General features: G+C 40.3%; 1 protein-coding gene across 5 annotated transcripts in view; it reads right to left on the reverse strand.

The window, feature by feature from the left end:
• The window catches only part of sbf2 (SET binding factor 2), a 113,572-nt gene that overhangs the window by 32,605 nt on the left and 61,977 nt on the right, over positions 1-18,990 (reverse strand). For all 5 annotated transcript variants that reach the window (XM_027281664.1, XM_027281665.1, XM_027281666.1 and 2 more), the window contains 12 exons: positions 17,971-18,076; positions 14,323-14,455; positions 12,684-12,792; positions 12,218-12,331; positions 11,729-11,806; positions 11,342-11,455; positions 10,439-10,567; positions 10,089-10,187; positions 9,707-9,911; positions 9,353-9,462; positions 8,489-8,638; positions 2,495-2,563 (listed from right to left, as the gene is read on the reverse strand). In XM_027281664.1, the coding sequence (XP_027137465.1) occupies positions 2,495-2,563; positions 8,489-8,638; positions 9,353-9,462; positions 9,707-9,911; positions 10,089-10,187; positions 10,439-10,567; positions 11,342-11,455; positions 11,729-11,806; positions 12,218-12,331; positions 12,684-12,792; positions 14,323-14,455; positions 17,971-18,076 (1,416 nt within the window). The remainder of the gene's footprint in view (positions 1-2,494; positions 2,564-8,488; positions 8,639-9,352; positions 9,463-9,706; positions 9,912-10,088; positions 10,188-10,438; positions 10,568-11,341; positions 11,456-11,728; positions 11,807-12,217; positions 12,332-12,683; positions 12,793-14,322; positions 14,456-17,970; positions 18,077-18,990) is intronic.

An 18,990-nucleotide genomic window follows, 5' to 3' on the forward strand; every position in this document is an offset into this window, starting at 1 on the left:
TTAGGGAGATGTTTTAGTACTGCCACCTCTGACTTAACCAGAGACTATCAGAAACAAATTTATTCTCAAATTTATTTCTATTGAAAAGTTGTCAAACATAAAAAAGTGGAGAAGAATCAAAGAGCAAACACTCTGCTCTGCTCTTGAGACTGGTTCAAGATTAATGTTAACACGCTGAGTGTTGTGCAGGAAACATAGCCCTGAGTTGGTCAATGATTTGATTCACAGTAGAAACAGCCTTTGGACTTGGAAAAACTTTCAAATAAGTTTCCTGGTGATATTTCCAAGTATCAGAGCCTTTCTTACACAATGGAACAATGGCACTGCAGCACCATCAAACCACCTTTTAAAGTAGTACACAACAAAGCATGTGCACGTAGCACTGTAGACAGCCAGACAGCCAGACAGCCACACAGTTAGTGAGGATGGGTTTTTACAGTGTCAACAATATCGAGTGACTCTGTTCATTCTTTTCAATGACTTACATAGTCTTGTCTGGTCAGCTCCAAGGACTGGTTAACCATTCACTATAAAAGTATTCACAGCTGTTTGTAGAACACATACTGTAACGTATATGCAACTCAATGCTGGCAGTCTCTCAGAGGTTGTTATGTGAGTTGCATGTTAATACAGAGCTGATGGAGTATGGTGAGGGCCCTCTGAAAGATGAGATGGTATATTTTTAAATTTTTGAATGCTTCTACAAACAAATCTATACTTGTCATGTTACGTATGCTGCAGTGTCATGGAACATACTGTTTTGCTAAATCAAGTCGTCCTGTTTATGTTACCAAACCCCTAAGGCTAGATTTTGCGAACGAAAGCAAAAAAAGTTGATTAGACAAGTCCAGAAACAACATGGTATGATGGATCAATTGTGGGATATCAGAATCATGTATGCCTTTCATTCCACACCCATGATGACAGCTGCTGGGATGCTCCATTACCAAGCTTTTGTTTTTCTCACATTTTCTCTGCATGATCCTCTCGCCACTAAACCAGAGATTACAGAATGCTTTTTGGCAGATTCCCGCTTGACCTCACTTTACTTTTCACCCTTTGGGTGAGGCAGAGCACAAGCTTGTCACCAGTTCCAAACGTGTAAATAACAAGGAAAAATCTGTTGCATTCTCAAATTATTCTTTGTTCTAATTAGCTATCAGTGCCAGAAGAAATCATTTATAATCTTCTAACTTTAAATAGCTACAAAGCATTCTGTTGTGTAATAACTGTGACTAGTTAATGGATATTCTTGTGAAAAATAAATCCTTTGTAGTGGTATGTCTTGTTACATGGCTTAAGAAGCATGCACTAAGCTAAGAAACACTGACATTATAGATTAATTTTCAATACTGGTGGCCCTGAAGAGAAACAAGAAAAACAACACATAAAGACTTGTCCAAGTTACATCAGCCTGTGGCATGTGAACTGGATGAGTCATGTGGGGGTAGAGAGCAGGCCAGGTCCCAGGCCAGCCCATCGTGGGTATGGCACTGGTACCTGACAAAATGCCAACAGCGGACAGTTGTGTCTGTCCCCATAGCAACGAGCAAGCTGCGGGGACATAGTTGTGGTGAATAATTCAGCTACCCTGCATTGATAATGTGGTTTGGAAACCAAAGGCTTTGGCTCATCATCTATGCTTTACTATGGAGGTTTTAACATGCTGATCTGTGCATGTACATGCTCAGTGATCCGCAAAGGTCAAAGGTTCAGAAAGCTGTTCTTCCTCTGACTATTCCTTACCTTCTGCACAGTGAGCCCGACTGGTACTGGAACATGAGCACATTTTCTTTCGAGAATTGGGACCATGGTATGTACTGCACTGGACATTTCACAGCTGAAACTGTTTCTATATGACCACAAATACATTTTTTTTAATGTTTCGGTTGATATTCAAGTATCTACAAGAAGTTAATATTGGCTGACATACTGAACTAATTTAACTGCAGTGTACATTTTGTGTAGTCAACAATTCAATGTAGATGCATTGCTGGAAACAATATTAACTTTAATTCCGTTGTAACCCTGTGAAACATTTTCCAATGTAGACATGGACTACAAGGCGAACATGTTCATGAACACGAGCTTCCATGGTGGCGGTAGTTGCTTTGATTTATATCCATAAATTCACTCTTGTCTGTTGACAGTTGTCTTGTGCAACTGGGACTTTGTTTTCGGGAAAGACATATTATATATTATCTTAACCTTTGCAAATTTGTCAAAAAAATTGGAGCAGCTCAGGAAAAGAATCCATTGACCTCGACAGTGGTTTCAGTGGCTCAAACGTCAATATGTGCATAGCTAGAAACCACTGACGGTAAATGAGAAAAACTTACGTATGTTTTGGGTTTTTTGGTTGAAACGATCCTTTACATGCCACACTGACAATGTACACTTGACTCAGCAGTGGTGTGTATGCATAATAATGAAAAATATGAGAAACAGGAGCAATAAAATGAACTCACACACATCCTTCTTTTGATTTCCTTACCCTGTAAAAGACTGTCGACAGGGGCAGCAGTGCAGCAGCCACCGTGTACTCCTCTGAGCTGGAACAGTCCTGTGGGTCAAACAAACATCGGAGAAGTGTGAGCAGGGCAGAACACAGTAGGAAACATGTTACAGAGCTCTGTGAACACCTTCTTTTACTGAAGCGCAGGTTTCCAACAGAGAGGTCACACACACCGGGTCAAGAAACCATTTTGTTACTGTGATGCCTTTTCTGAAACGTAAGACGAACATTTGTGTCTTTCAGCACATGGCTGCTGCACTGCTATACATTAACAATGCAGAGATCTGGGCAGCATTTGCAACTTCCTGTTACATAAAGACAGTCTGTCCTGTTGAATGTCAGAGTGATGCTAAAGCAAAGTTCTGCCAAAAGCACTCCACTTATTGGGACATATGCTTTCAATAGCCTTATATAATCTCTGCCTTGACACAATAGTCAGAGCGCTCCAGTCTTCAATTTATTGGTGATTTTATGTTTTACATTCTTGAACTAGATTGCCATACAAGTCTCACTGAAGAGACTCGTCATTTTGACCATAAAATGCTGCGTCCATTTATCAAGAAGCCACGACTATCCAGAAAGCAAATTCAATTCTCCATTTTATTTTGTTTTTTAAAATCAGAGAATAAGTTGAAAACATTCCCTCTTTGACAATTATACACCATGCCAGAGTGCCTTTTGTATCTGGGATTGTTTCAGGTTCAAGGGGCGGTCCTTAATAGTGCTTTCAAGAGAATAGTATTAAGATGAATAGTACATTACAAGACTTAAAGCGGGAGATTTAGGGGCCCAAACAAAACTTTTTTTTGCAGAGATCACAGAGGACAATGAGAACAGGAGAATAAGAGAAAAGGACGTGAGTTGGACTTAAGTACTTAATTCACAGGAAATTGGTACTTATCTCTGGTAAGCTTTGTTGGGATCTATTTGTTGAACTCTGTAAATGAGAATGGCCGGAGGAAACTTGATTTAAGACCATGTCCAAATAACAGCACCGCTTCTGACCTGATGCAGCAACTCGTAGCCCTCAGTGGGACCTCATACACAGAAAATGTGTAAATAACTTCCATTTTCTCTCTCTTTTTACATCAAGTTAAAATGCAAATACACACAGAAAACTGAGAAGTTTTTTCTAAAACTATCCAACATATTATCAGAGTCTTTAATTTTGGCGGGAGAGATAGGGAGAAGAATGCTGCACTTTCTGATAGTGTTCTGTAATGGGGGGCCTCTGTTACCGCCATTCCTCTACAACATACCCACACCCACACACACCCAGACACACACACACCCAGACACACACACACACACACACAAGAATGTACAGAAGGGAAAAAATGTAAAACAGTTCCACAGCTACACATGAAAGCCTGGCCCCCTGTTGACTAAGCAACATAGTTTCTATTTTATTTTTCTTGTCACTGGTGTTTTTCTTTGCAGTTATTTGGGCTGCGGTAAAATGTTCCAGCTTGGAGCGGCACCAGAGCATTGTTTACCGGCATAGTTAACAATGCTGCAGGTCACTGGTGTTCATGGAACCCAGTCAAAAGAGAACAAGAAGTGGAAATGCACAGTGCAGAAAAAATGTGACTAATGTTAATTAGTCACACCTTTTCTGCCTGTGCATAGGAGTTTGGATCTTAAGATGTGCGTCACTGGTTCTTTAGAACAGAATCTTGTGATGAAAGGCTGCTGATGAAGAAAATGTCACAAGCCTTGTCCAAAGGCTGCTTCAACACGGTTTACTTTGTTGCACTTATTATCTCCTATAACCTTTCGCCTTAATCTCCTGGAAGTAGACAGAGAGGCCAAGTGACAGCTCAAAATAACAAAGTGAACAGATAAGTAGTGAAATCTATGGTCTGTCTGAGACAAGACTGAATGAATATTGAAACCTAAGAAATAGCAGCATCACATGAGGAACTTGACAAAGGTATGGGGTGTTGGGTGGGAAAAATACATCATGTTATTTTAAATGTCAAGAATGGGGGGTGCATCCCTGCATTTCTGTTTTCAAGGACACCCTGCCGTCTTCCTTTCCTCCTATTATCCACTGTATGTCTCACAATTTTCCCCCAATAAAGCTGCTGGAGCTATGATAGCTATGATGACTAACACAGCTATTCTGTCTCGTACACGTATACAGAGAGCAAAAAACAAGAGGGGCGAGCATGTGACAGAAATGCTGGACGTGGTGAACAAACAGCAGCTTCCTGTGTGTTTCAGAGACGTTAGAACTTTCCAGGAAACTCATGAAAAGAACTGACACTTATGGCATGCTTTTACGACACTTGCTTCAGACATACAAGACATTCTCAGCTCAGAGGCTTTTACTGTCAATTGAATCACATGAATCACTAAGAGGAAGAGGAACACACCACATAGTTGATCTCTGATGAGCTACAAACAGAGATTGAATAGCAAAAGCATTAAAAATCACAGATGTTTACCTGGCCACAGTGGTGGACATGCAAGAGAAATAGCTATCTGAACATGGGAATGATACCCAGTGCAGATTCCCAGTGACCATATTACGCAGGGCAGTCCATCCAGGCCACGAAGGCAGACAGGGGCCATGTTCTCATAGCAAGAGACTAATTTATGATCTAATGTTAAAATGTAGTCATCTATGCACTATTATAGGAGATGTTCATGTGATTAAAGCACAGCAGACGGCCTTTGGGGAACGTAGGGTACAGACTTAGTTGGAAGGCACTCCAGTTCATCAGCAGTCTGCGATCCAGACAGGACAGTCAGATAAAGTACTTCCCTCGTACCTCGTATTTTCAACAACATCTGCATGTAACGTGTGTTCTTGCACATCAGATGGTCAAGCTCATGATCATGCGGAACTCATGGACTCCATGCTGCTGCGGCCGCTTTCCATGGAGCTCCTGCCCTAATCCCCTCTCACAGTAAACTGCCATTCAGAGTGTGTTTTTGAGCACCATCGTGAGGCCCTGGGCCATGAGAGAGCAGAGCACAGAGGGCTCATAATCCTATCTGACAGGAAATGGTTGGGATGCCAGGATACATCCACAGCAGGACTCATTCCCCCACATGGCTTGCGCAACGTTTACTTCTAAAAGTTTGAGCGCTGGCCACGCACAAGCAAATAAATGTGCAATTAACTCAAAGACCGTAATGAGGGTCGTTACTGTGCGTGATGCATGGGACACAAACGGCACAGATAAGGATTACAACACATGTTTAAACAGGAAAAATGCGTCACTGTAAACTTTTCTGGGCATCAGTTTATTCCAGAGGATGTTATCTAACATTTTCAAAGTATTACAACAAAAATGTAAATAAGGAAAAACAAATGTTCGTATGGACGAGGTACAATACACTTTATTTCAATGTCCTAACCTCTGACTTATTGTACACTCTGTATTACAAACCGCTTCCTGTGCTCCCCTGCGAACCTTTCCAAGGAAAAGACTGATTGCAAGCAGGCAACAGAGCTGTCACTTAGCCTCAAGTTGACCGTTAAACGGGTAATGTTGTGGCCTCATAATGATGTCATTGCATATCAATGTGTCACATTAATACATATATATGCTCGAAATCCTAATGAGGCAACGTGCTATCATCGTACAAAGAGCGAGCAACATTTTTTACAGTATAGGTCACTTTGGCGTTGCGTTGAAAGAAAGGGCAGAGTGCAGAATATGAAAGTAATTACTAGCCCAGAAATTTCCTTTCACAGATCATCTGAGACAAATCCCTCACACAACGTAGCTGAGACCATGAAATGAAAGCCAGGAACAAATGCCTGGCGCCCATCTCGAAGTAAGAGAAAAAGTGACAAACAATGCACAGTAAAATCTAAAATGAAAAACAAACAAGAACCCGCCAGAGAAAGGCTGAATATATCCTATTCCATGTTGCAGTTTTACAAAAGTGCACTCCACATCAAATCTATTCTGCATGTGTAAAATTATGACTTTTTTCCTCATGTGTGGCTGTGGATCACTGGCTTTTCAGCAGCATGTCGGAGGCAATGAAGCGAGTCAAATCGCCCAGTAAAACTCAATCAAATATAACTCTATGGTAATAACATAAATTATACATTGCAGAAATGTTTGTAGAAAAGAAGATCTCTTAGTGAGTCTTGTAAATGGCAGATAAGGAACAGATCCATTTTTTTCCAGACGCACATGACAATTATCTGTTTTATGGAATCTGTCCTTGACTAAATGAGGACTGTAGAGTTACAACTAGAATCAGGCTTTGCATTGTTCACCATTTCGTGTTAAAACTCATCTCACGTCCAGCTTTGGAACAACCTTTTCATGTATCACCCATCTGTTCCAACAAAAGCTAACACATCAGGATCTCATTTTAACACACAAAAAAGAAGCACTGGTTGTCGCCTGTGTACACAATAATGGGACACCGAAACAGTACGCAGCTTTGCGAGAGTTTAGACGTAAAATATAATTCATGTGTCGACTAAAAAGATGAAGAAGAAGAGATGGTGCTATTGTTTAGACACCTTCACTTGCTTTGGCCTTTTTAACAAATGCACGTCACTTCGAACTACTGTCAAAGTAGCACAGCGTTCATCGTTATGCATATAAATATATAAAACATTGTGCAGCATACAACAGGATGATGGAACAAGGCTTTCTTTTCAGGTCTTTGTGCATGCATGGAAAGACAAATAAGAATCAATAGCTAAAGTCATCAATGCACATGGAGTCATTTTGTCCCACTGCATAATTGTGGAGCAAATGACACATCAAATGACCTTGCAAGTCCCTGGCCCAGGCACATGGTGTGATTAATTGGCTTTCTATCATTTGTGGGGGGAAAAGAATGACTGGAATCTAAAGTCACTCCATAAAAGCTGCACTCTGTGAGGACTACTTAAAATTATTAAAATCCCTGTAAAGGGCTGATTCAAGGCAGTAAAACTTGAGGAACTACCAATAAAGACTCGCCTGCTCTGGCTGAGTGAAGCCTCACTGACTCTTTATGAGCTGCACAAAAACACATTACTTACTCACTTTGACAAGTAGCCGCGGCATAAGGGTACCAGGAAGAAACAAAAATTCTATCTGATAAACAATGAGCAGCAGCATCGAGACGTTACAAAACGCTAACAGACTAAACAGAGACAAACTTGAGTATAGAGAAAAAGACGTTAAAAAGGACAAACTTGTCTTTTATGTTATATACTGTATGTGTACTGCTATCACACATACACGTACGTAGCTTTTACTCAATCAGGACCAATTACAACTCATAAACAACTCATTTGGGGTACAGCACTTTAACATTTACATATTCAGCCAGATATGTGGAACTGGACCATGACCTTTAGCATCGGTTTTAGACGTAAATATTTTTCAGCAAAACTTTGGAAAAAATGTTCTCGCTTGTGATTGATTAGGACAACTCTGAAGATCAGTTTTAGTCAGATGTGTTGAGCAGACCTACTATAAGAGAGTTTACTGTGATCTCCTGGACATTATATTGAATTTAACATTCAACATTATTCATATTCTAATAACGTAAGAATAACACATTAGGCTGACATTCACAGTTTGGGCAAGCACACTGGACTAAAACGGAATGTAATCAACATAATTAAAACTAATCATATCGAAAAGTAAAAGCACAGACGTGATGCATGATGCAATTTCACTCAATGCTGCATTATGTATGGGGGCTGCAACAGATTGTAGTGGAGATATAGTTTTCTGCCTACATTTTTCTTTCACAGTAATTTTTGATGAAAACCACTTGGTCATGTGTAGATGTTTGTTTTTTTTACTATTCATTAATTTCATTCACATTTCAAAACCCAAAGCTGATAAAGCTACAGTGATATAAAACAGTGAAGAGCAGCCAGCGTTCATATTAAAGAAGCTGTAACCAGTGAATATTTGGTAATTTTGCTGACAATCTATGGCTGCATGGAGCAGTATATGTTTCCCATCAGTACACATCTGTTATGTGACTTACCTGGAGGGCGCAGTTCATCATACGAATTATATAGTCAAACTGTTGGTGGTCCATTATGGCACGGTTCTGCTGAACGTGAAGACTCAGTTCCTCAGTCAGACAGTGGCGGGCTGCTTTGCCTTTCAGTGCACGTAAAGCAGCCGGCAGTGTCTGTCAAGAGAAAGGTGAACAAAGAAGGGAAAAAAGTACTTAAAACTAATAATACTAATAAAGTAGCTGACATGATCGACAATTTATGATTGAGATGAATAGTAACTTTATTTTGTTATCCGTTCATAGCCTTTGTACCAACACAACACTTCCATTGACATGTAAGTACATCTTCACGTTGACCATTTGGCAGCTAAAGATTTACAGGCTCACGGGGGGTTCAGAGGATGCAAGCTGTGCATTCTTACATTTGCACAGAGATGCAGATGCTTGGCTTATATAACTCTTATATGAAGCCATTGGGATACATAAAGCAACTGGCAACCATCCCATCTGAAACACATTGGACGGATACTGGGCAGAATGTTCACCTATGACCTCACAAGCATGGGGCCGCAACAAAGGAAAATTTGAGCAGAGATCTTGTACAGTGTGGATGTTTGTGGAGGCAAACACAAGAGACAGGAACTGATTAACCTCTGTGCGGAAGCAAAAAGTATTGCTTTAAAAAAAAGATATCAGCACGGATTTAGAGAGTGTTTGACAAGACCCATCTATTTCTGTGTCTGAGTGTCGGTGTGCCAGCTGGGAGAAGGAAGGTGAGGAGAGATCTACAGCCTGCTGGATGGGTGCAACACAAAGGGCAGATGCCTTTAGTGAATGAGCTTGTTTAAAGGTTGATTAGCTCCCCTGGTGAAAGACATTAGGAATCACCTTTTCAGTCTCCAAAGTCTTGTTGTCAAAGATGAAGGAAATGCAGCTCCGCACAACCTCCAGCCTGCGTGCACTGTTAAACACGGAGCCACTCTTACCCATAATGGACACTGAAATACAACAAAGAGACGCTGAGTCATTGCAGGGTAAAACTACAGCTGCCGCAAACATCAGAGCATTTTCACATGACAAGACATATTTTATTGATTTATCTCATTATGTTAAATCTGTCACTGTGGAAAACACTGAACATGAGCGAACCCCTGCAGGTATGTAAAGACTTGAAGTGAGTGAATGTTCACATCATCACAGCAGTACATATTGTACATTACAACAGTTTACAGTCAGCCATACCGACGGGTGGTCCGGCAGGTACAACACACTTCTTCTCAGGTCTTGCAGATGGCGGTGCGCTGCTGTGTTTTGCTATCCCCTCCTGCACCATCTTCTCCACCTTTTCGTCATGTAGTAGGGGGAAAGGTACCTGGTGCACCCGCAGGTGGGATCCCTCTGACGGCCGAGGCACTTTCTGGAATGCCATGTGTGGGTTTGGGTTTTCCTGCAGAACACACACACTTACTCATTTTAAATCATGTTGCTGCTACTGACCTATTTACAACTGTTACATGTATGTATATGTATTGCACTCTGAATGCTGCTGTAATAGAATACACAGCTGCATATACAGTGAACGTACAGCAGATTGCCTGTGGGGAATGTTAAATTAACGTCTTACATTTCTGTATAGCTGCTCAGAGAGTTCCCTGATGTGTTTCTGCAGCTTGGCAGGGCTGACCTCCTCTTCCTTAAAGCTGTCAATGTCTAAGGCCACCAGCTACAAAACACACAACCAACAAACACACACACAAAACATACAACAAAACAGTATTACTGACTGTAAAGGGGTAAAATCATCTAGATGAATACATTCTAATGGACAGTGTTTCTGCAGTGCAGTCAGTCATTACTGATAATGAGCTTATTTAAAAAGATTGAGTATCGTCATTTTAGTGTATAAAGTTCTCCACTTATTGCTATAAAGTGAAGGGTAAGTTCAGCTTTAAGTGGAGCATCATGGTACAGTACCTCATCAAAGAGATCGCAGGCTCGGTAAGGCGGACCTCTTTCTGAGACAAAGCCAGCGAAGGCCATGCCATCCAAAACCTTGGTCAGAAAATCATTCTCAATGAGGCCTCGCTGGCCCAGGAAGGCAGTCTGGATAATGTCAGAATTAGAGCAGTTACAACCCCAACAGATGGGAGCAATGTACTCTTATTCATATGGACATACGGCAGACTGTAACACAAGCGTAGTAATCACAGCCATTTTTAGAATAAGATTATAAACCCTTCAAAAAACTCAAATCTGCAACATGCCCTGAAACCAGGATCTTTTATTGTGGAATCATGGATAACTTCTTCAGCATGTACAAAAGGAGGGATAAATCTAGTTATAAATGACTAGATGTTATTTAATTTACTTTACGCATAACTATTTGTGCTTGTGGGTAGAACAGATAAAACAGTTCACTCAAGCTTTCTCCACTCAGCGATTCCAGGCGAATAAGCAGAGCGTTTGTTTATAATGTGATCCATGTGGGGTACTTTGAGGATGATGTGCTAAGGGGTTACCACGGAGACACCACAGACACGAACAAACAAAATCCCCGGCACAAAACAAAAATGTAAACCTAATACGTTTCATATGGCTCATTGCCGGGCTTTGCCCAAGGTTACGGGACTGTGTCCGGAGCTTGCATAAACAAAAGGATAGCATCACAGAAGAGTCATGGATCCTCTACAACACATTTAAAACAACACGCATACACACACGAACATCTAAAAACATTCTTTGCAGATTAAAAAGAACAATGTCTTTGCTGTGGAGCAGTTGCTTGAAGAAGTTTGATTTAAGGTCACATACTGGGAAACAGGGTTTTTGCAACATTTCACTTTCAACACTGGAAATTCCATTATGTGGTTAACTTACCTTGTGAAAGTGAATAACAGGTTCAGAATGGATGCGGATGAGCTGCAGGCAAGACCTGTAGCCCTGAAAGAGTTGTGCAAACAGCCTGAGAAAGACAGCCCTCACCTCCTTGTCCTGGAACACACCCCAACACCAACACCAACATGAGTCATACAGTTATGCCACTAATGCAGGCTGATAAGTTAATTACACAACGCACATGTTATTTTACTTGTAATGGGTTACCATCAGTTAGTGCCCTCTCTCTAACACTAACCTTTTAGTGATAAGAGACTGTCTGACGAGGGCAATTATGTCCTCCTCATGTGGGAGGACATCACTCCTTACAATGAGACACCCTGAGGATCATGAATGAATGGAAGGCACGTGATAGTGAGGCTGACTTACCAACAACTTGAGATTGGAGGGTGCAGTGCGAGGCGGAGGGAAAGCATTGTCTGCTATCTCCAGATCAGGGTGCAAAACCTACGAAGAATACATTTGTCTTCAGATGATGATATGCAGCAGATGCTGCAGATCTACAACAACTTTCAATAAGTGCAACATCAACATCAGACATTCCTCATGCACGATGAGTAAAGAGATAATGAAGCATACCATGAAAGGTCTCACATGATTTAAAAGAAAGAACATCGATTAAACCAGCAGTTATTGAGCAAGTTTCAGCGCAAGCAAGAGTCACTAAATAAATACCTTATGTGTGTTTATCTGTGTGAAAGACATGTATACAGATGCTAAACAAGGACATGTTTGTGATTTCTCTATTTGCTGTTTCATTTTTTTCTTTCTCACTTAAAATGTCATCACATTGTCATTACTTAAATAATCCAGTGTGTGTGTGTGTGTGTGTGTGTTTGTGTGTGTGTTTGTGCTTACCAGAGACAGGGACGTCTGTGTTTGGTGTAACACAGGTTCAGGCAGCAGGGACAAGTGGATACACTCAGGAATCTTTATTGTTCCGCCATCCAGGTCAGCGATAATAACATCCAACTGGTGAATACAAAAAAAAAACACTGACTGGTCAAGTGGTCTGATTGCAGCTGTACCGTGAGGAGCAACACGCATGTCTGACGTGGCTCAGTCGAAACCAGCTAAATAAATATTCTTGTTACAGGGCAGGTTACTTAATTTTCAAGTGTTAAAACTTCCCTGGTCAGCAGAAAGAACAAGTCCTAAAATGTCACGATGCGTCATCACGTTTAAACATCAAAATAAACTCTAAAAGACTCAAGTGTTTATTAATGATTCACAGGTGTCTGAAAGCATTCAATGATTTTTGATCTTGGAGTTCTGCATGCAAATAAGAGAGATGGATGGATGCCTGCGTCACATCTGCACTCACCAGATCCTGGATTTCACTCTGAAACATGGAGTGCACTCCGATGATGAAGGGAGTGGGCGAGCTCAACACCTCCAACAGCCGCGAAGGCAGAATAGGGATGTATGGGTAACTGAAGACATGAGAGGACATTAGCAGCAATTACAATATACAAAATATAAAAATACGACCAGGAAGAAAGAAATGAGTATGCAACTCAGACTAAAATAAACACTTCCCGTCAGGAACATGCCTGAGTATACACTATTATGAAAGTGAAACTCAAAAGTGAACACACAAGATAAGTGAGCAGATAAAGATAGAAACTGTGCATGGTACTCACAGGGTGTTCAGAAATTTTGCAATATCATTAACAAGTTTTGAAAATTTGTACCTAATTTTCTACCAAAAACATACACAGTTAAAACTAAAATTACTTCAGTACTGATGTACAACATGATGATAGAGTGACACAGAATATGTATGCATGACAAATTGAAATAAAGAAAATCAATAATAAGGGAATAATTGCCAGGTAAAGTTCATTTCACAGCAACAATCAGATAATCTCATAAATGTGTACAGCCTTTCAGAGCAAGAAGAAACATGGAAATAAGTGATGATATTTAGATTATTATGTTGTCCTCCTGTGATACTGAATTTTATCATCCAGACCAGACCTTGCGCCTAGTGCATGTAGGGTACTAGCTATTTTATGAGTTATAGTATGTATATTTAGGGAAGACAGGCATTATTGTTATCATCATTATCGTTATTCTTATTATTATTTCATGTTTGCTTGTGATGTAACAGCAGATGAAGAAAACGAGAGAAACTGTGGTCAACTACTTGGCATTTGTGGTTTAGGAGGAAGAGTGGATTGCCCATTAAGTGCAGGGTTGAAGTTCAATGATATTGAATATTGGAGGGCACAAATAAAGAGTTTGTCACCTCTGGTTTGTGTGAATGGGTCAGTGCATTTTGTCCAGCTTGGCAGTGAAGCTCGAATTCCATCACATTTCATCTTATTGTTTTCCTTCAGACAAGGCTACATTCCTCACCCCTGATATAAAAGCTACAGTCCTAATCAACAGTCACACCAAATATCACATGTATGTTGTCATTAAGATGATAAAGACCATTTCCATGGAACAAAACAGAACCATTGTTAATGTTACAACTAACCTCTGTGCTTTTCCTGCAAGGACAGGCCAAAAGGTCTGCTGTGAAAAAGACCCCTTGTCTTGAATGTTAACTTTTGCCCACTTCTGTTTATTCTGCGTTATGTTATGATTCACCAGATGTATCAATAGGCAAGGAAGTTTAAGGCAGTCATGCGGTAATTTCCAAGAAACAGTAAGTAATGCATGTATTTATTCTAAAAAGGGAACAAAGTCAATCACAAGACGAGTGAAAGATGGTGCTAAGAGAAGTGAATTCTCAACATGAGTGGAAAACTCTGAAGTCACTAAATATACAGGGTGAAACAAGGTCAAATGTTGTAATCCTATCCAGAAGATATACCGGTTTCTAGGACTGAATAGGATTATAAAAGTTAATCATCAGTTGAATCACAAGCTATGGAAATCATGACGCCACCAAAGGTGTTAAATGGAAAGTCTTCTGAGAATCTGTCCGGTCGCTGGGGGTCAAACACACTCACCTGTATTTAAGGGGAAACATGAGTGCTTCCAGGGCGCGACACGCCTCTCCCAGCCTCTGGTAACTGGTGGAGTGGAACAAAACCTTGTGTTCTGTCAGAACCGCACAAAACAGGCTTAGAACATTTTGGATTCCTGGAAGGAGAAAACAACAAGAAACAAAATGAATGACGTATTTGTTGGCATGTGACTGCCTCATTGTGCCAGATTGGTCATCAAACATTAACGGCTATTTGTAGACACATATTAGAACACACAATATTCATTTGGGAGCTCTGTTCTTATCCGTAACAGCTTCAAGATTGATTACTGCAATTCAAAACATACAACATGTTATGTAAATCAGCCATACCATTCTTAATATACAAGATTGCTGTGAAACTAGTGGATGGAAATGGTTGTTTATTGGTGTCCTAGTCTCACTTTGAAGATGCTGGAGTCTAATGCAGAAGGTGAGGAAGAGGCCTGACACTACTTTGACAGCTTTTCATTCTCTATTTCACAGAGCTTCACATTGTCTCAACAGGCTACTGCAGCTTTAGCCACTTTATTAAACAAACTTCCTATCTAAATTATACCTCAACAGTGTGTCTTTGTCTTTGGTAAGTGACCTTTGCACAGACTTTGTGTGGGGCAAATATATGAAGGCAGGAACAGTGAGGACACCCTGAGTGAGAGCAATATTAAAGAAAAGATGAGTGAAAAGAAAAGTTTATGTATTTAGGGAAATTGCTATAAAATTACTTTTGCTCTTGCAACATTGTTCAGATTTCAGTTTTAATGTATTTGTATATCACAGTTACTTTGGCGTAGCACTCACAATTTTAATGGCCAAAGGTTTAATCTAAAAAGAGGGAGCTGAGGAGTCAGTCACCACAACTGCAATAATAGTTAGAGTCACTGCACATAATCTGCAAGCTGTCCACTGCTTCTATCAGCTATGTAACCTGCTGGCTACAAATTTCCACAACAAAATGGGACAGTTTATATTCAGTATGAATCTATAGAAACTCCCCCATGTCTGAAAAACAAAAGGAAATGACACAGTTTCATACGATATAAATAATATTTCAAATACCAGCGTGACAATCAGGAAGATTTCCAAGTATCCAGTTCCTGTTATTGTTTCCTATCAAGCAACTGACAGACCAATTCATCACACATTGTAGTGATAAAGAGAGGAACACTGGCAGACATGTATCAGCGCCACTGGGGGCGCTGAGTCTGGATGTTTGGCTGCCTGTGTGGAGCACTTCAGTGATAAACAGGAAACTCAACACAAGCCTCAACAAAAATACAAAGATTTTTAAAGACAAACAGGCTTTTCAAACCAAATAACTTAAGTTGTGCCATCTTTCTGCTCTGAAATGTTATTTTGGCAGCATTTATTTCTATTAAGACTGTACCTCTGGTTTCATAATCACACTTCAGATTCAGGTGTTTACTTATCTCATGGAAACACAACACATTTCCAAGCCCTAAATAAGAAGCGACAGCAACATCCCCGGACAAAAAAAGAGACAAAGGTAACAAACAACAAACAACAGGGCTGTTGATGACCGGTTTTATCTCGCTCCGGAGAGGGATGTACTTCCTGTGCAGAGTGACATGTTTAACACACACATTCCTCTCTGGTGACTCGGGCGACCTGTACACCGGGCTGTCTGCATGTACAGCTACTACCTATACCTCATATGGACATGAGGGTGACCTAATAGGTGGAAACGATGCACTTGTTCTCTCTGCTGACGCGTAACTGATCAGCTGACTTGTGATGTTTACCTTCCTGTCAGCACACAGAGAAGTCAGTTTTAAGGGCTGACGAATGATTAACTCAGACAAAGTCTAACTGTAAGTCACTTTCACTCTTTCACTCAATTAGGCCTGCATATATTTGACCTACTAATAATACAAATATTAAACGAAGGCTTAATCAAAGTGGGGTTAAGGACAAAGCCAAATATTACAGATAACTGCACACTTTTGTCCTTGTATGATAAGAGGACAGACAGAGCCATTAAATATCTATGGCCCTACATTAACCCTCTGCAGAATGTATTAAGCAGAAAGTATTACAATCACTGTTAAAGGAATAGATACACTTGTACACAATAGTAGTGTAGCTTATCCTGGAAACAGGGGGAAACAGCTGGCCTGGTTCTGTTAAAAAAAATCTGCCTACCAGTGCGTCTGAAGCTCATTACATGTTGGCATGTTATGTCTTGTTCGATTAATCTGTATACATTACAAGTGTAAAAAGTTTTTTTAGGGCTCATGTTTCCCCTTGTTTTTCAAGTCCTGACACAAAGCCAAGTGAACCATCATCTGGCAATAGCCTTATATTTGGCATTTAGACACGAGACAATGATATATATTTCCTCATCTAACTTGACTGTGATTCACAGCACTTTATACTTCTTACATGACTTTAACATGAATAGTTATATCATTTTAACAGTGTCAAATATTCCAACACACATTAATTGCGGCTCTGTTGCCATGAACAGCAGTGCATATTGTACTGTACTGACGAATGCAAACAGGCTTATGAAGACTTACAGGCCATGGCTGGGTATTATATCAAGATTGTTTTGTTTTATCCAGATCGGCTATGAATGCACGACTTCCACATAACCCTGATCACATGTGTATCGTGCAAGTACCCCCCATGTGCACATTCACCACTTTGTCCAAACAAACAGATGATGGTGTGAATGCACTCAGGAAATAAAATCCACTCTGTTTTGAAGCACATTCTTCTAATCAAATGAGGCTAAATGAGAGCCAATTTTCCACTACAAGTCAATTTTCAGGTGAACAATATTTAATTTCACTCCCAGCTCTCACAGATGTACGTCTAGAGTTGCAAAAAGTGAACTAAGCCCAGATTCTTTTCTGATGACTTGAAAATCTAAAATATAATGTACAATAGCTTAGTTCAGATTTCTTGCAAGTGCCATTGTCAAAGGTTAAGGAAAGCAGTAGATGCACTCACTTAACACAGTTGAACTTCTCTTTGCATGAGTCATGGTGACTCAGACATATTGTATCTTTAACAGAGCACGTATCGCCTGTGCAAACTGGATCAAACCAGAAGACTGCATCAAATCTTCATCATGTGCTCAGAAACATTACAGAAACCCTGATGGGACCAAGACAAAACCACCATAATCTTGCTCCAGGCACATTTAGCGTAGAATTAATTCAAGTTCTTAATGCTTCATTGCAAAAGTCTCCTGATTGAAAAAGTCCCGCGGTACTGTAGTTTACCACCATGTGATTAGCAAAGTCGAACTAAGCCTCTAAAAATCTGATAAGGATCAGGACTGAATGAATGTAAAATATGTCACACGTTGAATGATGAATAAAGCCGGTAATATGATTAAGACAAGTGTCACAAGTAAACGCCTGTTGTCAGATTATAACAAGCAACAATCCAAAATGTCTAAACACCTAAAGGGGATCTTTTTTTATAAACGTGACAACCTGCAGGGAACTAGTGCTGATTCAATAAACTCAGTGGCAGGATGTTGATAACAAATAAATGACACCACACAGAGTCATGAACAAGTCACCGTCTGACTCATTAAGTCTCTTCCTTTCTCCCGACTTGACTGCTAGTTAGTAGTTATCAAAGTGCGTGGACCCACCCAACTGCTGGAAGAGCAGAGCAACACTTTTGCATGTGATAGGCAACGTGTCGTTCAGAGGCGTCTGGATGAGCTGACGGTCTCCTGCTCCCAGGCTAAACAGCTTCTGTAAAGACAAACAAAAGCAGCAAAGGTCAAAACACAGTCATGGAAAATTTCTATGGCCATCGTGTCTACAGGGCCAAGCAGTAATGCAACAGTCATCCATTAAGTTTATAGCCCAGTGTACTGTGGCTGTATCAAATAAAGAAGACAGTTCTACATGGGTGCTGCAGCTACAGGGCCATTTGAAAGTTGTCATTGAGCAAAGCAAACCTCAATTATGTTTTCCAAAATATAACTGGTAGAGCTGCCGAAATATCACAGACTCTTTTAAAAAGATCCAAACTGGTGATGCAACAGCTTTGGATATAAAGGTCTGTGACTCAGATTACTGGGGTACTGGGATGTGAAAAGTGTTTGAGACCTTTAAGATGGAAAAAGTTCTTCAGTCAAGTGAAAAATCAAAGGTGTCACAGGTTCTCCATTCATACAATTCCTGACATACTTTTATCTTTAACTAGGTGCCATTTTGACAAATAGGTCTGTTCCACTACTGAGGTTCTGCCTCAAGGCAGTTTTGGGGACTTGGTTTTGAAGAGGAGTGTCTTGCTGGGGAACAGCACAAATTCTTTCCTCTTACGGCACATTAGCCGCCGTTTAAAACAAAATCTGATTCTGGGCTTGGATTTTGGATTTGATGAGGATTTCATCACAGTGGCAAGCATACAGTAACTTTCCAATATGACTGAAACACATTTTGGCACTAGGTTTTTATTTTTATTTTTAAACTGTAAGTAATCTATTGCCTGATGCGCTGCATTTATAGCCTAACCTTCGAACATTTGGCCATGAATCTGCAGCAAAGAAAATACAAAGTAATGAGGGATCTTAATGCACTGACATTTTAAATATATTCCCCTAAATGTTATAAACACAGTTTAAGAGCTCAGCTGTCTTTTGCACTCTTCTAGGCTGAGG

Source organism: Larimichthys crocea, chromosome VIII (genome assembly GCF_000972845.2).
Source record: "Larimichthys crocea isolate SSNF chromosome VIII, L_crocea_2.0, whole genome shotgun sequence".
NCBI classification, from domain to species: domain Eukaryota; kingdom Metazoa; phylum Chordata; class Actinopteri; family Sciaenidae; genus Larimichthys; species Larimichthys crocea.